Below are 25,785 nucleotides of genomic sequence, written 5' to 3'. Positions count from 1 at the left end.
CAGGTGTCTTGGAATTGAGACTCTTACAACGACATATGGTGTGGGCCTACTTCATTATTAGATACTTGAGCCTGGCGGTGCTTCTGTTAGCACACTCACAAATGCGAGAACGGGTGTGCCATTGCTATTGGAGTTGGAGTCGGCACGTCTTTGTCGTACAGCTTTATATGATGGAGGTCATGAAGCTGGCGAAGGCTCTGCGCGACCCGAGACTCGTCACGCGAGACACGAACTACAAGATCTTGAACAGTGGGTGGACGGCAGTTCGTAAGAATGAATTGAAAGATCTCATATCTAAGCTGGCGGGTGTCGCTATCCATGGCTCTGGTGGACATTAGAAATGAGATATTTAACGCAACGGCTGTAAATCCTTCAGATGTGTTTAAATCGCAGTCGGAAGGACCCCACAAAAGTACTCGTACACGCCCTGTGACATCTGCTGGGCTCTTTTGAAGGTTTCCGCTAACCTAGCTTTATAGAGGAATGGTTCTGCCTCCCGGGTCCAAAATAGAGCAAGTACTTCCCCCCGCAAGCAAGGAAGTCCGTCTTTGGATATCGCGGATTGTTTCTGTTTATAGGTTAACATTATGGACCCCGGGAGGGTTTCGATACAGTATCGATATGTTCGCTACAATGCTAGTAAAGTATTGGGTTGGAGGAGTATTATGTAATACTCTTGGCAGCAACCTATTGAGAAGAAATGGAGCACGTGATTTCTGAATTAGGATAGCGTGAATCCAATTTTCGGGTTTGGCCCCCAAAATTTACATCTATTATCGCCAAGAGAAATGCCAAGAAGTATTATCATACATGCAACGCATCTAACAGCGGTCAGCAGCGGCCAATACGAGTATTGTATTAATCCTTATCGAAACCGGGGGCATCGAAAACGACCCCGTAGACGACACCGAGAAGGACCAGAAAGGGAGAAGGCGCAACCTGGAAATAAGAGGCCGACAACAGCGTATCAATCTTGGCTCTTGGCGAGAGTACCTACACTTCTTGGGCGATTATCCATTTCTACCCCCAAACAGATTCTGCAAGATTGCTCAATAAGGTTGAGGTACTTTATGGAAAGAATTTAGGGGCTCGAGAGAAAAAGATAGGACGGGTTGGGAATTAAAAAATCATGTGGAGTGGCTCAAGCGCCGCTTTCATTGCCACGACCAGGCAAGGAATGAGTTCCTATCGTCTCGCCGACGAACATACTGAGGCAGTGATAATTGAATATAAACACCATTGAAATCCACGCGCTACACCGTCTAGATCTATCTTTTGAGTGGATTAAGTACTGGTTACTCCAGGCTGGGGAATGACAAGGACGGCAAAGTCCATCAGGTATAGCTCTTCAAAGCTTAGGTCCAGGTCCTCGGAGAGCAGCCAGGACTTCTACGGCTCCACGCTCTCCACTCCTGACAGCGCCTTCCATGTAGCCTCTCCAGACGTCGCTAGTCTCGGTGCCGACGAAATGGACATCACCTACGCTAGCCTTCAGCCAGCTGCCTACTCCGCTCAACACGCCCGGTGCTGTGGAAGAGCTTGGGCATCCATATCCACTCCATGCCTCATCGTTCCATTGGTGACCGATCATGTCAACATACTCACCGTCAACCAATTCACGATCTTGGAAAATGGCTCCAAGTTGACTGAGCAGCGCTTCCTTCTTTTCTTCGACCGTGGGAAGCTGGGACCAGGCTTCGCCGGTATCGCCAGACAGGAACAAAGTCAGAACGAATTTTCCATCGGCCGGGATGCAAGAGTCGCGAATGATCGAGATAGGGCCGATGAAGGATTGTACCAGACCACAGGAGCCTAATTTGACCCAGAAGGCAGACTTGAAAAGAACCATGACTTTTTGGTAGTAGCCATACTTGTAAGAATCGAGCAAAAGCCTCTTGCCAGGTGGCAGGGGCGGGTGGAACGCAATCTTCTTGACAGTCCCCGGTGGGACGGCCGAGATGACCTTTTTGGTTCTGTAGGTCCGGTTGTTGTTTGACGTGGTAACAAGAATCGACTGTGGTCCCTCTCGCTGGATTGATGCGACAGGAGATTCGAGATGAAGTATACCGGACGGGAGGCCTGCGGCCATCTTTTTCGAAAAGTGTTGAGTTCCTTGACGCACGCGCAAGTACTGGCCTCCGTCCTTAGCATCTGAACGCATAGTGTACAGACCACCACCCGCTGCGCAGTAGTGGAGGAAGAAAAGCGCCGAGATCCTGCTGGGCTCCTGGCCGAGCATTGCTCGAGACCAGACCGCGGCTGTGTTGATGGCGGCTTTACCAGCTCCAAGATTCTTCAGGTAAGCGAGGAAAGTCATCGAGTCCAGCTCGGCCGAGCGGGCATCCTCGTGGCTAGTGACCGATAGAGTCACAGAATCTTGGTGCACAGTATCTCGAATACGAGCAAGATCATCCCTAATATCCTTGGGAAACTGCAACTCGACTTTTTAGATATCGTGAGCGCGACCACGCAGAAAGGTTTTGCTTACCGGAGGTAGATCACCATATTTGAAAGTCTTGATGGAACCGTCAACATCTTGCAAAATCGCATTACCGTTCGTGTTCTGCACCATTAATTCGGCTCCCGTGGAACGAGCCAAGGCCGCCATACGGCTCTGGTTTGTGTCGTTGATCCATGCTGCTCCCAGATCAATGACGCCCTTTCCGTCCGGAGGCGGCTGACTCCAGGTACGGCCGCCGACTCGGTCACGAGCTTCGAATAGAAGGACCGAGTAGCCAGCGTTGACGACATCACGGGCAGCAGCCAAACCAGCGAGGCCAGCTCCGATGACAATAACATCGACCGACTCTGCAGAAGCTGGCGACAGCTGCTTTAGGGCAAGCGGAGATGGCTTTGTCACCACGGCATCGATCTCAACTAACCACTCGGGCACCGCCAGTTGCGCAACAGGAACAAGGGTCATCGCAGGTCGATGACCATTATAAAAGCGTTGAAAAAGTTTGGTGTGTAGACGTCGGTTGGGGTCGTAGTCGACAATGTAGATTGTTAGCTTGAGGATGTCCGAAACCGATGCTCCTGCGGCTATAATGATACGATGGATGTTGAGTAGTGCGAGGTGAATCTGACTTTCATAATCAGCAGGGCAAGTGTTGTTTTTGGTTATGCCCTGCTGTCCAGCGATATGAATCAAATCTCGACCGCTGGAGACGGTGCCTGGGGCATAGTATGCTGATTCACTGTTTCCGATATCGATAAATCTCACGGAGGCCATGATGGGACAATATTCTTGGGCTGCAGTGTCTTGAGCGTTGCTACGCATATGCAAGATACAGCATATTTATCATGTTGGTGTCCCCAACTTGTAGATGCCCTGATGGCCTCACATGAGGTCGGCTTTGTCCGCCCGGCGAAAGCTTCCTCTTTTGTAAACGTGGGCCAAGGGGAGCTGATCAAGATGCCCACAGCGGCGAGAGCTCGGGAAGGGTTGCTAATAGAAACTGTTGCTCTAGGTATCTTTTGGTTCGGGGCCCACTGGATCTTATTGTATCGTCCTACTAGTATCCAACATGTAGAAGGGCATGGTGTCTACGTCCGAGGCGTATCATCAGCAGTCTTACACTATTCTGACCAAAAGCCTACAGCATGTCCGGGATGAAAGTGAAGAATGGCCCCGAAAACTTCAAGAACCAAGTATCTTCGTTGAGAAGTTTTATATTGATGGAAAATAGTCTTCATAGAGAGGGAAAGCGTCTGACGTCTGTGGTGAGCCACTTCGTCCCGAGCCACGCGGACGCGGCTCTCGACCAATGCAAGATCCGGTAAGCAATACCAATGTCGAGAGCTGTCCAGAATCAACCACAGCAGACCGAATAAAGCCATTGTGGCAGCACAGAAGACGATGAAATCATGGGGAATGCGGTCTGGACGTCAACAAGGTCGAGTGCTGATGAAATGGTATGAGCTTGAAATCAAAACCTGGAGACTATCATTGCCGTGTAGAACAAGTCCCAAGCAGATGCCGGAGGCGAGGTCATGTTTTCTACCGGCTTCATTGAGTGGTATGCGGAGGAGTGTCCCCTAGTTTACGGCTACATCATAATCTCGATGCTTCGGCAAGAATCTATGTCGATCGATAGCCGGTGGGAGTCTGTGGCATGGTTACTCCATAGAATTTCCTATTGGGTGTGGTGGCGCGTGAAGTGGTCCCAGCCCTGGTTGTTGAATGTACGGTGATTGTCAAATCTGGCGGGGTCACTCCTTTCTCGGCCAACGTTCTCGCTGTGCTGGCAGAGCGTACAGGAGTTCCCGCTGGAGGCTTCAACGTGATCGCGGCTTTGGAGGGTACGCCAGAGCTTGGATTGGCCATATGTAAATCCGATATCATTAAAAAACCGTCCTTCACAGGGTCGACCGGTGTGGGAAAGATCCTTTCGGAGCAGCTGGGTAGCTCTCTCAAGAAACTAGGGCTGGAGCTCGGCTGCAACGAGCCATTTCTGGTCTTTGATGATGCAGACCTTGGCCTGCCTGTGTCATGTCTATTTACTTGCAAACTCAATGTGACGGTCAGGCCTGCGGGTCGGCGAATCGAATCATTGCCAACAAGAAGGTCTATGATGTATTCAGCAACAAAGCTTGCAGTGGTGAAGAAGTTCCGCATTGGCCCGAGCCAGGCATTGCAGACAATTAAAGGACTACTCATAGGACGCAACAGCATCACCAAGATGGAAGAACATATCCAAATGCAGAGGATAAGAAAGCTAAGATTCTACTCGGTGGAGAGCATGACACTGGGCCAGTTGTGAGGTTCAAGATGGTTGCCGTCTCACTGAGTTTTGACAAGGCAGCAAAAGGGTGGAAAACTCGACATCAATGAATACTTCGTCACCAAGACTATGATCATAGGTGAAATTCCCGTTAGACGAGCGAACTTGTAGAGACAAATGAATGGAAGAGAATGAATACTATCGCCAACCATCAACCTGGGTTTTACTGCTATTGCGCCCTGCCTCAAAGTATCTATCACCATGTTGGACTAGTCAGGTTCTGCATTTGCATGGATTGGTCTCTCTATGTTCTGTCTGAGAGCGCTCCTGGCTGTCATATCTCGCAAAGGAGAAAGAAGGAAGAGGAGCGCCGAAATGGCAAGGAATTGGCTGTAATGGCTGAATCAATGGCTAGTGAGGCTAGCCAGGCTTGGCTAGGGTAGCTATCTGTTTGTTGGTGGGCTGTGTCTGAAGGAAAGAAAGGAGAAGGGAAGAGTGGGGAGGGAAGGCTAAATAGCCCTCGGCACACCTTCCATCATCTCATCACTAAGCTAATCACTGGACCTCGGCACACCTTCCATCCACTTATCACTAGGCTAACCCCTGGGCCTCCCCATCCAGTACCTGCATGTGACACTGGCCGTTTATTATATGGAGATTCGCCTATGAACAGAAGGTCTCTCCTAAATCCTCTCATTCTTCCTAGCCTGTCACAACGACGGCGAACTTGGTCAAGAATGGTTAGATAAGCGTCCCGAGACCTTCCCAAAACGTTCCTATAACAGGATCGTCAACAGGCCTTATGACAGAAACAAGCAAGGACGAACAATTTGCCTACCATGTATGCCAAGCAAAAGGCTCTAGACCCTCACCGCGTCCAATGATCAAGCCGAGCAAGCTTTACCAGATTACTGTCTAAGGTTTCCCGTTGGCGTTGATGGCGCCCGCCCTAGGATGGGTGCGACATCGTCTGTCCGGCGAAAGGATTCCACCAGGATCGTCACGTGACGTGGGAAACTTACCGTTCTCGAATCGTGGTTTCCTCAATCAGGATGCAATTGGCGATTCACGTCTGCTGAAGAGCGGCCACCGGGTCGGTTCAACGGAAGGATTCTTATCAAGCGTCCGTGTCAGAACAATCTGGATGGCAAAGATATTGGCCGCAGGCACAGACTGTTGTTACGTAACAAGCAGGCATGATACCGAGCTGGCCACGGTATGATATCGTTCTTTCCAGACACAATTGACACACCGCCCATCTCGATCTTGGTTCCCTTGAGTTCAGTCAACGTCCATGATGGCGAACAGGCAACCGGATTTAGACCCTAAAGTGTTGACCATTGCAGACCTCCTGGTCGAAGGACAGAAGAATGTCACGTTTGCAAGCAAGGGTATGTGAAGGGTTGGACCCTGCGATAGGCCCCGGCGGACCATGGCTCACTGTGAACATAGAATACTTCAACGGAGGCGCTGGGGAGATGATTACGTGAGCAGATGAAAGCGCAGAGAAAGGTGTATCAAGTTATTGACCATGAAACGGGCTCATAGGGTCCGCGACAACGAAGATGCATACAACCGGTACAAGCTCCGCCCGCGTGTCCTGCGTGATGTCGACGGTGTCGACATGACAACGACCATCTTTGGCGTCCAAGTCGCTGCTCCCCTGGGGTTTGCTCCGTCAGCCGCTCATAAACTCGCCCATCCGGATGGCGAGTTAGCGACGTCGCGAGCAGCGGCAAAAAACAACATCCCTATGTGCTTGTCGTCTTACGCTAGCGTGGCGCTGGAAGAGGTCAAAGCAGCCGGCGGCTCGAATCCTCACGCTATGCAAATCACCTTTGTTCGAGACCTCGAAGCAACGAAAGAGCAGATCAGTCGCGCTGAACGTGAGCATCTTCCTGAGGCCTTGGCTGTGGCCTTCGGCGCCTCACACCCATCTTTTCAGGAAATTGAATCGCTTACAACGCTCTTCCCATAGGCGCTGGGTACCACGCCATCTTCGTCAGTGTCGACCTCCCAATTCTGGGGAGACGACTCAATGAGTCCCGAAACAACTTCTCTTTTCCTGCCGGCTTGGAGTTTCCAAACATCCGGTCTCGTCCCACTGAGAGCGACACCAACGGTCTGATTACCACCAGCAGCCTAGACTATGGCAAGTCCATTTATATGGCATCTCATTTTGCGGGGAGGGCGGCTAACAAGTTTAGACCCGAGCATCACGTGGGAAAAGGCCATTCCCTGGCTTCGCGCCCAAACGAAGATGGAAATCTGGCTCAAAGGGAGTGAGCCACCTCTCCCTTCCCATAACTTTCTGTTCCTATGCTAAAACTTGTCATAGTTTACACCCCCGAAGACGTAGCCATGGCCATTTCTCACGGCCTCGACGGGATTATCATTTCGAATCACGGTGGTCGTCAACTGGACGGCGTCCCGGCAACATTGGATGCATTGCGTGACTGTGCCCCTGTTGCGGAAGGCAAGATTGCCATCGCCATTGATGGTGGCATCAGGCGAGGGGCCGATTTGTTCAAAGCGATTGCCCTGGGGGCTCAATTCTGCTTCATCGGCCGAGTCGTGATTTGGGGTCTTGCTGTGAGTGACTTGAAGCGCTTTGGTCCCCTCCTTCACTCCACCAAAATGAGATGACCTCCCTAAATCTCAGGATCTGAGCGTATTCTGATTCAATTTTGTCTTCAACAGTACAATGGCGAGAAAGGTGTGGATCTTGCCGTCAAGATCTTGCTTGATGAACTCAGACAGACTATGATGCTTTGCGGGTACGTTTCGACATGCCCGTTTGTTTTGTCCGCTGCTAACCTCGCAATCGACCAGTTGCCACTCCATTCGCGACATTACGAAGAGCCATCTCTCTGTCCTCCAACGCAATGGAAGATTGTCCAAACTGTAGAGATTTGAAGCCCAAACTTGCATTGAAAGAAGCATGAGCACGTGGCGCGGGTCACTTCCCAGCATGACTCATCTCAGATAGAAAATCATTGGTACTCAGTTGCCAACATGGATCAGCACATGCCATTGCTGAGGAGTCGATGTGGTTTGTTTTGCAGGGGGACACAGGCGTCAAGTGTCCACCTCAGTGCTGGAAGGTGCCGAGTTACATTGCTTAGCATTAGAACAACGTGAGAATCAGACAAAAGAGATATACCAGATTATATTCAAGCCTAGAGATTTTCACGTTAACATGCACAGGATCCTGCACCCTTAGATGTTTCCATCAGTCATTTAACATGCCGTCGGCGAGGCCTACAATAACCGACTGAGGCAAAGGCATCGAATCGAGCAATGGCCAGGAGGGCTCCAGCGCCATCAGAAAATTGGTATTGCGAGCATTACGCGACGACTCCTCGCTCCCACAATGGGATTAGATGGTTCTAGAGACCAGAGGTCACCAGGCGTACAATCAACCTGATCGAGGATACAGACTAGGATCAAGCTGCTAACCCCCCTCAAGACTGCCTTGATCATGCTTGATCCCGCTCTTGTCCGATCGATTTAGTCGGGTCCGGTGCCGGTCTCAAATCAGGAAACTATTAGAGACGCTGATGCAGGATCACTATAACCGGCTATCAAGCGATATTCCCATACCCACAGAAAAGAGGCAGAACGCCTCTGTGCGCCTAGACCCTAGTCCTTAATGCCCTCCTCACAAGGGGCAGGTCCACTGGATCCAACGTGTACATAAGGACCTGTGCAACACATCCTGCAGCCTTGAACCAACAGCAGACATTAAAGTTTCGTGGTCATTAGCTCGTCGATTTCGCCGATCCGAACGTTGTTCGATCCCCATCGTTATGTCGACTACAACCGAAGTTGCAACGATTGAAGACACCCGAAATGGGTCCAACACGCAACACGAAGCGCCAGCATACAAACAAAAATCTGCCATCGAGGCCATTTCACAAGGAGCGACAATAGCAGGTATCCCGTCATTCACATCAATGGATAAGAAGCGACGGTGGATGCTGGAGCACATGGCGGGAGCTTTCAGAGTCTTTGGCCGAAAGGGCTACGCCGAGGGTATGAGTGGCCATATTTCGCTCCGAGACCCAGAACACCCTGACAGCTTTTGGACGAACCCGTGAGTCCTGCGTGGAATATTTCACACATCAGCCGTCACCCAGGCGGATACTGACTTTGCGAACAGGCTGGGACTGCACTTCTCCCAAGTCAAGGTATCTGACCTCATTCTTCTTGACTCAAACGGATCTGCCATTGGGGGCAACCGATCACGCCCGGCAAACGCGGCAGGGTTCCAGATCCATGGCGCAATTCACAGGATGTATCCCCATGTGAATGCAGCGTGCCACACCCATTCTGTCAATGGTAAAGCTTGGTCAACCTTTGCCCAACCACTCGAGATGATCAATCAAGATTCGACCATGTTCTATGGGGAGGCACAGGGACTCTACCCCGAGTTCGGAGGGGTCGTATTGGACTCGGCGGAGAGTGTCCGCCTTGCACGCAGCCTTGGGCCAAAGGGAAAGCTTTTGATCCTCCGCAATCATGGCTTGTTGACTGCCGGACAGACGGTCGATGAGGCCGCCTACCTCTTCACCCTTGCGGAGAGAAGCTGTGAAATTCAGCTCAAGACCGAGGCTGCTGCCGCCAATGGAATGAAGAAGATGATCATAGATAAAGATGCTGCTGAGTACACCTTCAAGATGACGAGCGACCCGGTCAGTTTTGAGGTTTGGTCCGCAAAGGAAAACATCGCTGATATTTGGGACCAGGAGGCGCTTTATGTCGAATTCCAGCCCGACTATGAGTTGGAGAGAGAACTCACTAATGATGCTTTCCTGAAGTAAAATCCTATCGATTGAGCGGATCAGCCGGTAACGGAAGCGGCTTCCTTCCACCCAATCCGGAGTTCAACCATGTTGTGTAGTCGGAAAATCACCATATCATGAGTAAAAAAGGCAGATGTTGTTTTTTCTCAGTACTTCCCGCCAGCTGTGTTTGTGAGCTCCAGTGCGTTTTGCGGCCCAGACCTGTTCCGCTACCCCCAACATTGTGGTCATGGAGGGCAATCCGGTTTCTTCGACACCCTGCTTGAACCACATGGAGAAGGAGGCTTGCAAGACGGGGTCAGTAGCTTCGCACGCAGCGATGAAGGCGGGCCAAATAAAGCCCGAATGGTAGCGTGCGAAGCCGGCATTGTGCTGGTCATATTGCAGCAGATGGTCTCTGACCAGGCTGATTTTTCCTTGCAGAATCGAAGCGTCGAGGTCGTAGACTCTTCTATAAAAGTAGATGGACAACGCGTGGTTGAGTGCTCCTAGAAGGTGGCCCAAGGCGGAGCGGCTGTCGTCAACATGGCGGTCTAACGTGCCGGTATTCCGATCCAATTCAGTCTGGTAAGTCTCCTGCCATTGCAAGATGCACCGTTCCAAGGAACTCGCTCGGCTCCAGAATTCGCTCCAGCTGAGTTCGGCATTACCAGTGTCCCTTTCGTTGCCAAGGCGAATTGCCTGCGACAAAAGGACTAAGAAGGACTCGGGAAGCCCGAAAATGTCGGGATAAAGGGAGGCAGACCATATTCCCGGTCTCTCTAAGTGGAGATCGTTCTCGCCAGATTCCTTGCTCTTGATCTCGCGCATGGTCTCTTCCAGTCGACTCCAGCGGCCCAATTTGAACGTCGGACTGTCTTGGTCAGCAATGCACGAGCCGCTCCGCTCAACCGCTCGGAGGACACTGTTCCGCTGACTACTCTCAGAAGCCAGGACAAAGGTGCTTTCGTAGAGGATCCGCTGGTATGAGTAACAGTGATGCAGTAGACGAACCCTTCGGGACTTTTGGGGTTTGGTCAAGCCGCGCAACCGAATCAGCTTCTCCGCGTCAAACAGATAGTACTCTGCCTGATCTGGTGCGCCCGATAGAATCTTCCCTGGAGTCAGTAGAAATTTCTGTTTCGAACAATGAATGGTAGAGACCTACAGCGACTTGAATCATGGTGAGTAACGCCACCAATAATGACTTATATTTGAATTTTTTGGGCACGGTGGACGCCTCGCGTATGGCCTGTTTGAGGCTTTCCAATGCTTTCACCTTGTATTTGTTCGCCTGAACATGCCAAATTTGACTTACTGAGGCTATCCTCGACCTGTAGGCGCTGACAGAGAGAATGGCATAGAAGATACTCAAACTGGCAGAATCCGGGGTTTGGCCCAGCGCCAAGGTCGCCACTGTCTCTTTGGCATGTGTATAAAAAATGATATGCCAAGGGGATTTGGTGCCTCTGACAGGAGTCATGAAGCCAATCACGGAATTCACGTAGTGGTTAAGGAGAAACGCCGCATCCTCGGGGAGACGGTTGGTGGATACCGCCGGGCTCAAGGAGGTAAGAAGTGGCAGCTGGGTCGGAGCCCTACCCATCTCATCATCTTGGGCCGTATTCTCCGGATCTATCCCTGTCCAAATCTCCCCCATTGAATTGCTCAGGTCTGGGAAGTCGGAATCTGCAGAGGCAAGAGGGGGCAACCCGTATTGTGAGGCTAAGTCGGGTGGTGCGATGTCGCCGAGAAAGTCACAGTCCCAAGCGAATGAGTCTGGCACATCCTTCTCGCCCGAGACTGTGCAATCAGCAGGGCATGGGACGGGGACGGGGACGGGGACACTCAAGAGGTGCTGCTGTTCAACCGGCTTGATGAATCGAAGCACCCCGAAAGGTCCCCGAGCAGCTTCAAACGGCACAGACAAGATTTCGGACACATTCTCGCCCTCGGCGTCGATCTCCTGCAGGAACCTCACCGCATCTTCCTGTGAGGTATGGGCCAGAAGCGACTCGCTCATGGCGCGTTGCTCTGTGTCAGTGAAGAGATGGCGCCGGATGCGGTCTGCGGCGGCGCGGTCATCAGGCCAGAAGAAGATGTTCCTTACATATCCGGCACATTCACGTCCATCTCGCTGGCAGACGAGGCAGAACGGTCGAGTCTCATCGCACTTCAGATGGCGTCGGCGACACTTTTGACAGTCAGTATTGCACAGCGAACTCATTTGGCCGGCGGTCAAGCCATGGACATGCGGCACTCACGTTCTCGCAGCCACCAAATGAGCGACTGTGACCTCCTCTAGAGCCTTTTCCCGTCGACGGTGTTTGGGCCATGGCTGAATTTGCCGTTTGAGAAAATCAAGGAGAGCCATGTAACAGCGCCCAGTTTTGTCTCGCTCGAGGTTGAGGCCAAATCCAATCTGGTGGAAGTGGCTGAGGAAAGCGGGACGGCGTGACCGGTAGAAATTTCTTCTTTCGGATCCCGCACTCTTCTCTGGTTTCCTATCTTTGCCCATTGCAGCCCGACAGTTTTGTCGTCCAACATTCCGTAGTATGCGGCACGTCTAAACCAGCATAAAGATGCTTAAGCATGTTCTTAGGCCAGGTTCAAGACATCTACTCCCGTGTGCGAACTGGTTCCAGAGACTCTGTTTTTCATCCGACACCACTGAGCTTGACCTCTCTGCCGTACCCTAACCCGTGGCAATGGCTTCCAAGGCAAACACTCTCCTGATTGGCTGTGGCGGCATCGGCACCATTTCCGCCCTCAACCTAGAGGTTGGGGGAAGGGCTACAGTCACGGCCGTGCTCCGCTCAAACTTCCAAGAGGTATCCCGAAGAGGGTTCGACATCAGATCGGTAGATCACGGCGTCGTCAAGGGTTTCAAGCCGACCAAAAGTAGGTGCCTCGACGGCAGACGATGCGGTGGTTGGCTGACTGGGCTGCTGTACAGTCCTCAACGCCATCCCCGACGTCGCTCGCGATAACTTAACGCCTTACAAGTACATTATCTGCGCGACGAAGAACTACCCAGACGTCCCGCCCACGGTGGTGGATCTCCTTCGACCTGCTGTTACGCCAGGCCACTCGGTCGTTGTTCTCATTCAGAATGGCTTGAATATTGAAAAGCCGCTGCTGGCAGCCTTCCCTCAAAATGTTATTCTCTCTGGAGTCAGCTTCTGTGGATCTCATGAAATTGCCTCGGGCGAGATCTTGCACGAGGACAGCGACAAATTATTTGTTGGTGCTTTCCGAAATCCCACGTTGGACCCTACCCTGGAAGACCTGGAAGCCCAAGAGTTCACCGCAATATACTGTGCTGGCGGTAAGTGCGTGGCTGAATATCAGCCTGACGTTGGTTTCACGAGATGGAGGAAGCTGCTGTATAACGCATGTCTGAACTCCATCTGTGCTATTACCGACCTTGATACAGGACGACTTCAACTAGCCGATGGAATGGTAGAAAATCTGGCACGTCCTGCCATGGAAGAGATTTGTGCCGCTGCTAAAGCTTTCGGCCATGATCTTCCCGCCGATCTGGTAGACTTCATGATTACCATGGATCCTATTACTATGTACAATCCACCAAGCATGCAGGTAGACGTCCGTAAGGTATGTGTGGCAAAATTCCCTCCTCCTCTCCCCCGGTTGTTCGCACAGTGCCATTTGCTTGTACATCCAGCTGACCACGCTATAACAGGGACGCTTCATTGAATTCGAGAACATTGTCGGAGAACCAGTCCGTGAAGGGACCTCTCGCGGAGTACCAATGCCCATTCTCACTGTGTATTACCACATCTTGAGATCGCTGCAGTGGAAGCTTAAGGAGAAGAAAGGCCTGGTCACAATTCCTGCACCTTTTGATCATACAAACACATTGTCCTAGAAGATAGTTGATATGGTCAAATACAAGTGGCGAATAGGACGATTTCAAACTGACCCATATTTCTCTGCAGACCACTAATTGCATTGTGCGAACAGCATAACCAAAGACAGGAAGTGTTACTTTTCAAGAATGGTCACGTCTACCATGTGCACGGAAAGAAAGGGTTGGTAAGCCTAGTAAGGCAGATATCCTTCTCAGGGGGTTGTTATGTTCTAACGAAAGGCCTTCTGTAGACGGCGAGATACACCAATCCTTCTACTCACTTTGTATGCCATTGCCGTAGTGAATCGAGTGGTTGGTGCAGGAACAGGGGATAAACAGCCCAGAAAAAGAGCTATAGAAGATAGCATTAGCCGCATAGGTATGACAGAGCTTCAGAGTTTAGCGTGGAATATCATGAGGGCCACGAACGCTGGCCCCTATACAAGACTGGACATTTGTTGTGGCGCCTGTTCAAAGCTGTCGCTGGCAACCGATTGGAATATCAATAGGGATCTCATTACAGGTGTCACAGGTACGCACCACGAGGTTTTCAGTATGGCTTGTCGCCACAGTGTCAGATCTTCGACTGTGGTATCTCTTGCCCAATCTGTCCCTCATCGATAGCATCCTGCATATCAGAGGGCCTAGGCCTCGTCCAGTGTCCTACACAGTCTTGTTCTCAGGAGATAGCATTCCGCTTATCATAGGCTCCAAGGCTGAGACCCAGTCAAGGGTCGAGTCTCTCTAACGCTACTTATCGGAGCAAGGACTATCTTGTGATCTTTTGATGGGGCATTTGAAATCCTTTGGAGCTACTTTTACGAAGGAGCCGGAGATAAAGCCTTATATAGCGAGGAATTACGAAGAGATCCTCCTGCTCCCTTTGCCGCATTCGGTTTTCCATCCCATGTCTTGCAATCGATGTCACACGCCTGAAGTTTCTTGAGCCTGAAGGCGGCATTCTAGGTCATTGACTCTCTAATTTCGCTACATGTGGAGAGTCTCCTGCAACCTGATTAACAGAGATCCAGAAACATGCGGCCTTCATTAGAAGCCCAGTCTACTTAATTTACCTGACCTATCATAATTTCCAGAGACCAGATGATCCATGCAGCCGCAGATGGCCGTAAATGGGGTTAGCCGGGGAAGATTTCTGCATTTGAGTCCATTAGCCGATAAGGAGGCTCGTGGAAACTCTGAATTGAAGTTCCACAACCAGGGTATCACTTATTACAGGCAACTTCTACACGTACCTGTGTCGCGGGCGGGGGCGATGCTAGTGTGATAAGACCTAGACTAGATAAGGATAGACCCCCTGTTCCTTGTTATGCATCGGTACTGCCGTACTTCTGGGGAAGAGGGTCAGTTTTCTGTGTATATAGATAGGTTGGTCCGGTTGGCCTCAGTTGGTTCTGTACCGACTTGGACCTCATCGACCTTTCCGTGGAACGTCAATCCCTGAACTGGACCATGGCCGAAGTCACATCGACGAAAGGCCATGAAGTGCCCCTTGAGAGCAAGGATGTCGATACTCTTGAAGCTGTTGTCTCAATCAACCAAGCAGATTACCACAATCTTACTCATGCCCAGAATGCCAATATCATTGTAATTACGAGCGAAAAGAAGACGGTTCGGAGTCTGCGGCCCCGCCATATACAGCTCATGGGTCTGTCCGGAGCCATCGGTACAGGCTTGTTCGTGGGTACAGGCTCAGCTCTCGCCAGAGCGGGACCTCTGGGTCTCTTCCTGGGGTATGCAATTTATTCTCTGCTCGTGTGGTCTACATTCAATGCCATGGGCGAAATGGTTGTGTGGCTGCCGGTCGATGGATCCTTCGTCGCCTTTGCGCATGCCTATCTCGATGAAGCCTGGGGTTTTGCCCTCGGCTGGCTATACATCATCACGAACTCCCTGGCCACCGCGAGTGAGGTCTCAGCCGTTGCAGCCATCTTCGGTTTCTGGACGGACTCAGTCAACAACGGTATGTGCTCAGCTACTACGCGCATTCGCGTCTGACAAGAACTTTACAGCTGTCTACGTGGCAATCGTCACCACGTCTCTATTGGTCATGAACATCTTTGGTGTCCGTATATACGGTGAAGGAGAGTTCTATTTCTCTCTGTTCAAGATTATGCTGATCTTGGGGTTGATCCTGATGACTTGTAAGTCCACATGAAAACAAAGTACAGCTGTATGCTGACGCACATCAGTCATTCTCATGGTTGGCGGGAATCCCCAACACCACGCCTTCGGCTTTCAGTACTGGAACAATCCAGGACCCATGAACGCATACATTTCATCGGGGGCTTGGGGTAATTTCCTAGGCTTTTGGTCTGTCTTCATTCAGGCCGCTTACGCTTTCGGTGGTCCCGACTATATCGCTCTCTGCGCTGGCGAAGCTCGGGCTCCTCGTCGCGTCATGCCATCGGTCTTCAAGCGTGTCATCTATCGACTAGGGGTTTTCTACATCTTGGGCGTGTTAGCAGTCGGAATCATTGTTCCATACAATGACCCGTCTCTCACATCAGGAAAACCGGGTGCCGGAGCTTCGCCTTTTGTTATTGGTGTCACCCGACTGAAAATTCCCGTTCTCCCACACATTATCAATGCCGTTCTCATTACTTCCGCCTGGTCTTGCGGTCTCGAAGTTTTCTTCGCGTCCACCCGATCATTGTACGCACTTGCAATCGATGGAAAAACTCCCAAACTCTTCCTCTTCACGTGGAGAGGTGTTCCCACATTTTGTGTGCTTGTTGTCTGGCTAATCACTCTGATTTCCTACATGTCGGCATCGAACAATTCTCTCACCGTCTTCACTTGGATCACCAACATCGTCGGATCTTCGAATGTTCTGATTTATTCTATCTTCCACTTCATCTATATCCGGTTTCGACAAGCACAGCAGGCTCAGGGGGTCACGGATGATGATCGACCATGGTTCCGACGTCACCAGTACTACTACTCCATCGTCTCTCTCTTCTTCTACCTGATCATCTTCTTCACAAACGGATTTGCTGTCTTCACTAAGGGGAACTGGTCTACTGCCAACTTCATCTTCGCATATTTCTCCTTCGCTCTGTTCGTGGTCATCTACGTAGGCTATAAAGTTATCAAGCGTCCCCATACGGAACCTCCAAAAGAGGTGCCTCTGTATGCGGGTCGGACCGAGGTCGACATGGATGATGGATATGTTGAACCAGAGCCCACGACAAGATTGGGAAAGTTCAACAGATGGCTGTGGGGTTAGTTTGTGCTGTGAAGCAAGGTTGTAACCGCGTCGGGAGTAGGCTATGGTTACCGTGCAATGCAATCATTGCAGAAATATTTGTGATTGAATATCCTGCTTTCTTCACATTCTCCTTCTCGCCCTTAGATTTTGTAGTCGCATGTAGCATCTAGTGCTCATAAGACATTTGAACGATCAATTGTGCCAAATCTTGATAGCCCACTCCAGATATGACACATTGAGCGATAGTGCAACGCTGTCACCTATTAATAGACAGCAACGAAGGTTGCCAAATTGGCGTTTACGAATTGAATTTCTTGGGCATTGGGGTGTACAACGACGGCTGGATCAGAAGAGACGCTATTCTAGCAGGTATCTCTCCCATTGTAAACACCTTGTTGACGACGGATGGGATGCCGTGCACTCAACTAGGTGGCAATACTGTTTAGATAAAGGCGCATTCCCTTCTTCTTAGAGCTCGAATGACAGCAAGCCCAACCTGATTCCGATCCGCACCAAGAGCAACCGGTGGCTGATTTACATGGACCCAGTGAATCGGTATGTTTACCCTGTTGATTCCCCCGGAACAAGACGAAGTTCAATTGAATGTCGCTGAAATCCTCGAATACGTCAATCTCGATGGATTTGGAATTCAGAACATGTTTAAGTGCATTCCTAGGCAAAAATAGGCGAATTCTTTATGAATGTGGTCTCTTTGGGATCTACTATGGCGGAGAATCTATGGAGGATGGCACTGGCGGTTTGGGCAGAGTAATAGCTTATGTCGGAACTCGTTGAGACTTGGCTAGAGACGTCAATGCGGCCATAATTCGTGAAGAGAAATCGCCGTTGCACTGGCATACGAGGGGAGCAAGTTAAGATAACCACTGACTATACTTCTACACCATTTCAGTCTGCTAATCCTGAAGAGGAAGTCGCGCAGTCGGTCAGATATGTTGATGCTCTCGGCATTGTTGTCGCTCACTCGGCGTTGGCAGGTCTCTCAAACCGGACTGCGAATACCCTTATTCACGTAGCCTAGGTGGGCGCAGGGGCGAATGAATGACACACGATAATAGTTGATAGAAAGAAGAGACGAATCTTAGAGCCGACCGCAGGTTCTGTCCCTAGGGAAGCAAAGAACCCTGTTTGGGCCTATGGACCAAGCAGAAGACAAACCAGAGATATGGGCGAAGCCCATAGGCATATTTGGCAAGCCTGAGGTGAGATTAAGGTTATAAGAAGACATATGGAGCTGCGTGATATATCCCTTGGTGTGTTGAGCATGCTGAGATTCATTCAGTGCACGGCGAAGTCTTTTTCTACACTGAAAGGCTTGAAATACGGTCTTGAAACCGTTGTCTGATGTGGCTTTCAGCATTTTCTGATCCACGATACTGAGCTGTTTGACTTTCCGCGCCAAAGGCAGGTTCTTAGTTCTGTCACGGAGTGCTCAAGTTGATGTCGCGAGAAGATGATTCATTCAGCTCGATCTCTCTCTGTTTGCCGGAAGATCTGTCTGCGTAAACTTCTCAACAAAGCGGAGACGCCAGGCAGCTGAAACGAAAGGGCAAGCAAAAGCGGACGGAGCGTGTGGAAACCAGCAGAAAAGCCAACTGAAATATCAAACGATTTGGTATTTTGCAATCGCTCATAACTGAGGAAGTCTACGAGAGTGAAACAACAAGTTCAGTTCATCGGTCGGCCTGGGGATGGCGCGTCTTCCCTGCAAGTCACTTCAAGAAATGACGCGATATCTATTCTCCAGAGGCTTCTGCTCCTTCCCACTGGGTCTCTCGCCCGCCGGCTTCCCGACGACCATCTGAGCCACCAGCTTCCACTTCTCATCAATGGACCACGTCTTCTTCACCTCATCGTCGATGAGCGGATTGTAATGCTGCACGTTGACCCCCAGCCCTGTCGCCTCCAGCGCGGTCCAGAGCACCAATTGATGCATGCCGCTCCCTTGCTCTCGCCACGCTCCAAATTTGTCGGCGTACGTCACGAACGACGAGAGCGGGTCGTACGTGGAGGGGTCTTCAAGGAACAGGATCGAAGCATATGCGGCTTGGAAGGAACTCAGCTTCGCCTCCGTGGCGGCGGCTCGCTCTTGATTACCAGCAACGTGCGGCGCAACGGCTGCCTTGACAATGTCCCATAGCTTTCTGTGCTGGTCGCCCAGGAGGACAATGATGCGGGCACTCTGGGTGTTGAATGCGGACGGAGTCACCAGCAGTGTCTTCTTGACCAGTTCCTCAAGCTTCTCGTCCGAGATGGTCGATTCGCCGGTCAGGTTGTAAAAGGAGCGCCGGGTGGCGGCAATGTCAAGGTAGGTGTCCGCGTCAGACATTGTGAAGTTGGGCTTAGGATGGACAACGAACTAAGTTAGACTTAAGGCAAAGGTGTTCTGGTGTTTTTTCTCGTTGCTGTTCTCTCTCTATCTCGCTCTTTGTTCTGGTACACGGGTCGAGATCCATTCCTCCTCCCCTTCTTATGTTCCACCACCAGCAGTGCAATCCCGCTTCCCTTTTCATCCACTTGAGAGACGCACATGAGCAGCTCGCATTCCATAATGCTAGGTAATTCCTTAGGAAGCAAGTATATAATGCTGAGAAACCGCATCGAAGAGTGTCGTTCAAGTTGTCTTAGCTAAGTTCCCGGCGAGGTGGATGCTGGCTTGCCGCTTGTTGAGGGCGGAAACGGCCCGATGCCGCGCTGCAATGTGACGCAAACCGACTAGTGGTGGCTTGAGGATCCCGCAGCTAGGAATTATATGCCTCAATCACCCAGCCTTTGCCGCTCTAACTGTCGCTTAGATAGGTATGATATTGGCGGGCTTTCGGCGCTTGATTTGGAATCCCCGAGTCTTTATAATAGCCAGTCAGAATCCTCTCAATTGACGTTCTCGCCACCCACGCATGTTTTTGACGAGTATGATCTCAATGGAATTACTTGTAGACGATGTCGCACGAGACCCTGAACCTGTGGGCCGGAAATAACTTCTCTATCTTCTCAGATCTCTGCGCTTATGTACCAAAGCTGACTTTGTCGGTTCTTTCTTGACCGAAATGCCTTCTTTTCCTAGGTAAATCACCACACGACTCGCAAATACATTCTTGGTTCCATTCTGTGGCTGGTGGCGAGGCTACGTAGGATCGCCCATTCATGAGGCTGACTCTACAGTGCATATCTGAACTCGAGGTTTTGCTTGTCCGTCAAGTCCATGAACTCTGTGTCCGGAACGTGCACGTATCCCTCGGCAGCCGCAAGGCGATCCCGACGCATGTTCTCCCAGGCGTACCAGAACCTCAAAGTCAACGCGGCAACGATGGCCAAGGACAGACAAGCCATGATGGCAACTTTGGCTGGAATGTACTCCGGGGCCGTGTAACCAGTAAAGGTCAAGGGTCCGATGATGTTAGACGCACCATAAGCAAAAAGAATGATGGCGTTGATGCTGATTTTCTTGGTGTGTCCTGCATAGTTGGCCGCAGCCCAAGAGTACATCATCGAGAGATCTGTAGTATTGAATTGTGAGTGCGTGCACTTCGCACCCGGGAAACAGGGGGATTATTCTTACTTGGCCCAAAAACCTGGGTAAGGTAGATGCCTGCCAGTTTCCCTGCCTTGTCGCCCTTCGGCAGGAAAGCCATTAGGCCTCCCCCCAGCACGCCTGGGAGGAGGAGAGCCACAATCCCGTATCCGCGGTTGTTGAATTTGCCCGCATACCATGACGCGGAGAGGACCGCGATCATTGATATTGCACCGCTAGGGATATTGAGCAAGGCTGATTGCTTGGACGTATACCCGAAACCTTTGATAAGAGTCGAAGAGTATGTTCCACATGCGCCTGTGGGGACATTCCCAGCAATGATGATGACTGCGATGAGCCACGTCCGCGGATCAAAAATAGTTTCCAGAAATTGCGGCCTTTTGAAGGTCTTGTTCTCGATCCCGGTCATGTTCTCGCGCAGTCGTTCAATGGCGAAGACTTTCTCCTCGTGCGTGAAGGGCGAAGTCATGGGAGAGTCGGGCAGGACGAGGAAGACGACAATTCCCCAGGCGACAGTGATGATTCCAAAGACCAGGAACATGATCTTTTGGGGGAACAGTTAGTTGCACAGGATCTTCGGCGTGACGAGGTGTGGATAGACTACTGACCTGCCACGATTTGAACGTGGTTGCATGATAGTATTGAAAGCCGAAGGAAGCAAGGGCCCCCACGATGGTTCCACCGCCAACACCAAGATACCAGATGGCCACTCTTAGAGGCTGCTCCGCACGCTAAACGAAGTCAATGTTGGTGGTCAGGTATAGGGGTCCCTCATCCTAAGGATACTGATCACGTACTTTGTACCACATGCCGGTAATCAGAATCAAGCACGGAGCGCTGGCCGATTCGAAGACACCCAGAAGCAACCGAACAACGATGAGGCCGGAGAAGTTATGGCATGCGCTGTGGACTACCATGAGAGAAAAAGTTGTCAGCCCACAAGACATGTCTCTCTCAATCAATCATGAATCTTGTCTTTAGCATACCTGCTAGAGAGACGCCCCACAAGACAACATTCACAGCGAGGTACTTTGCGGTCGGGAACTTCTGCATCAGGTAGGCGTGCACTGGCTGGAAGACGGCAAAAGTCACATAGAAGAAAGTGGCCAGGTAGGAAAAGTCCGCCGCACTCATGTGCGTATCCTTGCTCAGTCCCATCACGTTTGCATAGTTGACTATAGAGCACTATAGGTTAGTGACAGCCTCGTTTCCAGCAAGTAATACAATAGCATGCACAATCCAAAAAGCCAACATACTTAGACTCTTGTCTATGTACTGGAGAATGTAGACGCCAAATAGCATAGGCATGACGAGCCAGTCAATGCGACGGAGAAGACTCTTCTCATCCAACTCGGCGATGGATGCATCGGCTTCATTGCGGAGGAAGGCAAGAGCACCGTCGACCTGGTCAAGGGCGAGCTTCTCCTTGGTCTCGAGCACAGGTGTCTCGACGGGCGGGTTAACGCGGCCGATTTTCTCGACTTCGGTTGCCATTGCGGCTGTCAAGTTCCTCCTCTTTCCGTTCTCCCTTAAACGGCTGCAAATCTGCTAGGAGCCGAGTGTCAGTCAATGATAGAGACGAGGACAATATTCGATTTCTCGACCCAATCATGGATTTCGCTGGAGTGTGTGCTTCTTACAATGAATCACTCTTCGCGAAAGCCAAGTTTATATAACCATATGGATCACAGGTAGGGCTGGCATGATCGAGTGACCGTTTGGTTCGTTGCTGTCTTCGTCACCCCACTTCTAGTCAAGAATCACTGTCGATGGCGGCAAATAGGTGGTATGAACCCAGAATGGTCTCTATGGTCTCCATTGCAAAGGGCTAGCCTGCTGCTGGCAGGCCACTTTCCGTGCTCTGTGACTGGACAGATCAGTAGAGATACAGTCCCGACGCTAATGCAGGTGGAGAAGATACAGTCCCGTCTCTAGCAGGTGGAGTCGGATGATACAGTCCCGCCGTTGCTGCATCGATCAAGCATCAATAATGACGAACCCGATCGAGATACAGTCCCGCCATGGGCAATATTCAATAACATCTAGTCGAATGTTCCAACTTTCGGGGCAGCTTCAGCTCTTGAACTTACCATTCGAGTATAGTGGCGTGCCTCTTTGCTGCTGTTCGAGTCGCTTCCACGTGGCATTCCATTTCCCATGCCCCGTGTGTCCAAGGGCGTGCATACCTTTTTCCCTTACAGAAACCCAACGTGTAATAGAGTGTAAAATGCATGGTCCATGTCGCATTTACCGCGGCTTCACTTAGGGTCAATATGCGTCTGACCGGCCTTCACAGTGGAGTTATCCACACCAACGGAGTTGAAGGGGAGAACAGGCTGGTATACATATAATATGGATCTTAAATCATCCTGCCACGCCCCGAGGACGTCGACATCACACAGCCTCCTTTCATTTCTTGTTGCATCCCGCGAAGTCTTTCAAGTCAGCCGTTCACGGTACCATCACACAATGCTTGTCACTCGAACGACGAGAGCGCTTGGCTTGTTTTCATCCAGAGTCGAGTCCACCTCGTATTCATCATTTTCGAGACTTGCTCCTTTCGGCCAAACGTACACCCGCACACTGAGCACTACCACACAGGCCACTATTCCCTCGTACACCGTGAACAAAGATCGACTCTGGAACACTATCCACGAAACTGCACAATGGGGTGCTACTCCGGATGGAGGCATCCGTCGCCTCGCACTGACTGATACGGACAAAGCCGTGCGCGAATGGTTCATCTCTACGACGCAGTCGTTAGGATGCACCGTGAAAGTCGACGAGATGGGCAGCTTGTTTGCTACGCGGGCGGGCATCTCCACTTCTGTTCCCCCCATCGGAATTGGGAGCCACCTTGACACCCAGCCGGCCGGTGGCCGCTACGATGGGATTCTGGGCGTCCAGGCCGGCATTGAGATCCTGCGGGTCCTCGAGGAAAACGGACACCAGACATATGCGCCGCTTGCGGTTATAGACTGGACAAATGAGGAAGGTGCTCGGTTCAACACCGGCATGGTTTCATCTGGCGTCTGGTCTGGCCGGTACGCTCTGGATTACGCTCACGCGCTTCCCGCCGCGGAGGACAAGACCAAGAAGGCGACATTGAAGAGCGAGTTGGAGCGGATCGGCTTTTTGGGAAGCGTACCCGCATCATACCAGGCGAATCCTCTGAGCGCGCATTTCGAGCTGCACATCGAACAGGGTCCCGTTCTTGAAGATGAGGGTAAAATGGTTGGCGTGGTAACTGGCGTGCAGAGTATGGGCTGGCTTATCGTCACGGTCCACGGGAAGAACCAGCATTCAGGCACATGTCCAATGGCCCGACGGGCTTGTGCTCTCACATCCGCTGCCCGCATGATATCGCGGGTGGAGGAGATTGCCCTTGCTGCAGATGGCCTCTCAACCGTCGGAGTCATCAACTCATGGCCTCAATCGCCAGCAACCGTGCCGCATAAAGTTGTTTTCAGCGTCGACTTGAGCCACCATTCCACCGAGGTGCGGGAACGTATGATTGCCGAGACGAGTGCAGAATTCGGCCGAATTGCCCAGGCAAACAAATGCACAGTTGAGATCGAAGACATTTGGAACAGTCCCGCTGTGCAGTTCCATGAGGATTGCATCAGCTGTGTGCGCGAGGCAGCGCGGAACGCAGCTGGAGAGGACAATGTGAAAGAGATGATGGCAGGTGCTGGCCACGACAGTGTACACACAAGCGACCGTTGTCCAACGAGCATGGTGTTTGTGCCGTCCAAAGGAGGCATTTCTCATCATCCTGACGAATATTCTTCTCCGGAGCAATGGTATGTGTCCTCTGAACCCCAACCCTTATCACTTACAAGGCATTCTAATTGACAATTTTCTATCCAGTGCTCTTGGGGCACAGGTGTTGCTTGAAAGTGTGCTGCGGTATGACGATCAGTTGAAGAAGGCTGCACTTCGACCGGTTTGAACATTAGATGCTGATAGTTCCAATGAAACCGGGAAGTTGTTTGACGAAAGAAATGGGGCATGGTGCACCCGTGAACACTGAATGGCTCAGAGAAAAGCAACGAACTTGTCTGTCCAAACTATCACTTTAAAACGGAAACTTTGCAGCGTGTTCCTGTCAGGCGTTTCCTCTTTCATCTTGATCCGGAACATTGTTGTGGATTGATCGCCCCCGAAGTCGCCTGCGTCGTATGGAATGATGGATAATTTTCCACAGTCGTAGGCAAATATTGCCAATTTGAAAGGTTCGCTGAAAGTGCATCTGGAGAAAGAGAAATGTTGTCTTGTTGCTCCAGATTCACCGGTGCCGACGTCCCCAAATTGTAGAAGATGTCGCCAACAGGCACATCTGCCACCGGGTGAGAGGCTTGTGATGAGTATATTGCTGGCACATGTGGCCAGGAGTCGTTGAATATCGGACAAAGGTGTGGTGAAATTCCTGAATATGGTGTTGTACAGTTTTGGACAGAAGAAAATACTTGTAGCTGCTCTGGCGCCAAAGGCACCTGACGTGGCCAGGTTGAATGAGCAGGAGGGTCAGCTGGAGCCGTTGGTTGCGAATTGGCTGTCCGTGAAGTGCTAGATCCGTCTGTCCGCTGACATGGTTCTGAGGGTCCCCTAGTTTTGACGTGGCCTGCGAGTGCAGTAATCAGAACCAGAAACTGCTGTTGTAACAAACGATGGTCGTACGTACCGATTAGCCTCTGCACACGTAGAATGTTTTCGGGGGTCCCGTCTTCTCCCAATATATCAAGAGCTTCCATGACCTCCACTTTAACTACGACGCACGGGTAACCCAGGCGTACGCAGTTGGCACACCTGCGTAGAGGGTCTCCAATGGCAGGCATGCACCTGGCCTTGCGTTTTCGGCAATGACCTACCACATGAGTGAGTGTCCACATGTTTCTAATGGGGTTCTCAACCCCCTGTACTTACCGCACGCGACTGATGCCCGATAGTAGCCCAACTTATCCCCCTTGGACCGTGCCCGCGAGAAGTAGCCACAATGAGACATGACCACTGGATGCGTTCAACCGGATTGCTGTTTCGTGGCTCTGGAGCGTTTATAAGAGGGCTTTCTGAGACATGGAAGGACCCTCAAGTGGCGTTGATCAGAGAGATTCGTTCGGTGTGTAGTTGAAAACGAAGTCCCCAGTGCCCTTATCACTTCCAGCCCCCGCAAGAATCACCCAGATGCCTAATCCGGAAAGGATGGCGAAACGTTAGACTTCTTTCCCTTCTCCTGCACAGAGGCTAGATATTGCTCGACAATTACGCCCTGCTTTCCTAGAGTGCCAGTCAAACCTTGTCGGCCAAACGCCGTTTCCCCACACCTAGATACTCGGTACAGCATATCTTACCGCCAAGGAGGTTGCCATCCTACAATACCTACCATGATCTTCGGCTTCCTCTCTTCCAGCCTTGCCCCCACCTTCAAACCTGGCTGATTTGAACATCCACTCCTACAGCAGACGTGCCCTTGGAGTTCGTGTTGTTGGCCGAGGCTGTGATTGAGTGGCGTCTGCCGAGTGAAGTCTCCGCTTTTTTAAGCTAACTCACTAATCACAGGCGCTGCTAAAGAGTCTTGGAGTGGTGAGACTTACCAGAAGCTGCCTAGCGCCACACGGCAAAGGACA

At 51.2% G+C, this 25,785-nt stretch overlaps 10 protein-coding genes across 10 annotated transcripts; 6 read left to right on the top strand and 4 right to left on the bottom strand.

Moving 5' to 3' along the window:
- Positions 1-1,348: 1,348 nt before the first annotated feature.
- On the bottom strand, positions 1,349-3,232 carry Z519_10608 (uncharacterized protein; the record flags this gene model as incomplete). Its single annotated transcript, XM_016768324.1, has 2 exons — positions 1,349-2,431; positions 2,489-3,232. The coding sequence occupies 2 exons, from the start codon at positions 3,230-3,232 to the stop codon at positions 1,349-1,351; spliced, it is 1,827 nt and encodes a 608-aa protein (XP_016615231.1).
- A 371-nt stretch (positions 3,233-3,603) lies between these two features.
- Z519_10607 (uncharacterized protein) lies at positions 3,604-4,763 on the top strand (the record flags this gene model as incomplete). Its single annotated transcript, XM_016768323.1, has 4 exons — positions 3,604-3,779; positions 3,849-3,915; positions 3,961-4,041; positions 4,131-4,763. The coding sequence occupies 4 exons, from the start codon at positions 3,604-3,606 to the stop codon at positions 4,761-4,763; spliced, it is 957 nt and encodes a 318-aa protein (XP_016615230.1).
- Positions 4,764-6,021: 1,258 nt separating this feature from the next.
- On the top strand, positions 6,022-7,632 carry Z519_10606 (uncharacterized protein; the record flags this gene model as incomplete). The annotated part of the gene is made up of 8 exons (XM_016768322.1): positions 6,022-6,115; positions 6,177-6,210; positions 6,273-6,610; positions 6,703-6,880; positions 6,927-7,006; positions 7,063-7,316; positions 7,425-7,501; positions 7,557-7,632. 8 exons carry the CDS (start codon positions 6,022-6,024, stop codon positions 7,630-7,632), a joined length of 1,131 nt encoding a protein of 376 aa, XP_016615229.1.
- Positions 7,633-8,533: 901 nt separating this feature from the next.
- Z519_10605 (uncharacterized protein) lies at positions 8,534-9,547 on the top strand (the record flags this gene model as incomplete). Its single annotated transcript, XM_016768321.1, has 2 exons — positions 8,534-8,820; positions 8,887-9,547. The coding sequence occupies 2 exons, from the start codon at positions 8,534-8,536 to the stop codon at positions 9,545-9,547; spliced, it is 948 nt and encodes a 315-aa protein (XP_016615228.1).
- A 96-nt stretch (positions 9,548-9,643) lies between these two features.
- Z519_10604 (uncharacterized protein) lies at positions 9,644-11,844 on the bottom strand (the record flags this gene model as incomplete). Its single annotated transcript, XM_016768320.1, has 3 exons — positions 9,644-10,621; positions 10,677-11,702; positions 11,773-11,844. The coding sequence occupies 3 exons, from the start codon at positions 11,842-11,844 to the stop codon at positions 9,644-9,646; spliced, it is 2,076 nt and encodes a 691-aa protein (XP_016615227.1).
- A 372-nt stretch (positions 11,845-12,216) lies between these two features.
- Z519_10603 (uncharacterized protein) lies at positions 12,217-13,397 on the top strand (the record flags this gene model as incomplete). Its single annotated transcript, XM_016768319.1, has 3 exons — positions 12,217-12,409; positions 12,465-13,123; positions 13,212-13,397. The coding sequence occupies 3 exons, from the start codon at positions 12,217-12,219 to the stop codon at positions 13,395-13,397; spliced, it is 1,038 nt and encodes a 345-aa protein (XP_016615226.1).
- A 1,452-nt stretch (positions 13,398-14,849) lies between these two features.
- Positions 14,850-16,626, top strand: Z519_10602 (uncharacterized protein; the record flags this gene model as incomplete). Its single annotated transcript, XM_016768318.1, has 3 exons — positions 14,850-15,360; positions 15,410-15,541; positions 15,590-16,626. 3 exons carry the CDS (start codon positions 14,850-14,852, stop codon positions 16,624-16,626), a joined length of 1,680 nt encoding a protein of 559 aa, XP_016615225.1.
- Positions 16,627-18,343: 1,717 nt separating this feature from the next.
- Positions 18,344-18,955, bottom strand: Z519_10601 (uncharacterized protein; the record flags this gene model as incomplete). Its single annotated transcript, XM_016768317.1, has 1 exon — positions 18,344-18,955. The coding sequence occupies one exon, from the start codon at positions 18,953-18,955 to the stop codon at positions 18,344-18,346; it is 612 nt and encodes a 203-aa protein (XP_016615224.1).
- An 827-nt stretch (positions 18,956-19,782) lies between these two features.
- Z519_10600 (uncharacterized protein) lies at positions 19,783-21,652 on the bottom strand (the record flags this gene model as incomplete). Its single annotated transcript, XM_016768316.1, has 6 exons — positions 19,783-20,123; positions 20,186-20,702; positions 20,767-20,889; positions 20,956-21,068; positions 21,145-21,333; positions 21,415-21,652. 6 exons carry the CDS (start codon positions 21,650-21,652, stop codon positions 19,783-19,785), a joined length of 1,521 nt encoding a protein of 506 aa, XP_016615223.1.
- A 975-nt stretch (positions 21,653-22,627) lies between these two features.
- On the top strand, positions 22,628-24,110 carry Z519_10599 (uncharacterized protein; the record flags this gene model as incomplete). Its single annotated transcript, XM_016768315.1, has 2 exons — positions 22,628-23,961; positions 24,029-24,110. 2 exons carry the CDS (start codon positions 22,628-22,630, stop codon positions 24,108-24,110), a joined length of 1,416 nt encoding a protein of 471 aa, XP_016615222.1.
- Positions 24,111-25,785: the final 1,675 nt, after the last annotated feature.

This window comes from Cladophialophora bantiana, assembly GCF_000835475.1.
Source record: "Cladophialophora bantiana CBS 173.52 unplaced genomic scaffold supercont1.19, whole genome shotgun sequence".
In the NCBI taxonomy this organism is placed as follows: domain Eukaryota; kingdom Fungi; phylum Ascomycota; class Eurotiomycetes; order Chaetothyriales; family Herpotrichiellaceae; genus Cladophialophora; species Cladophialophora bantiana.
This window is presented reverse-complemented; position numbering and strand designations above follow the sequence as displayed.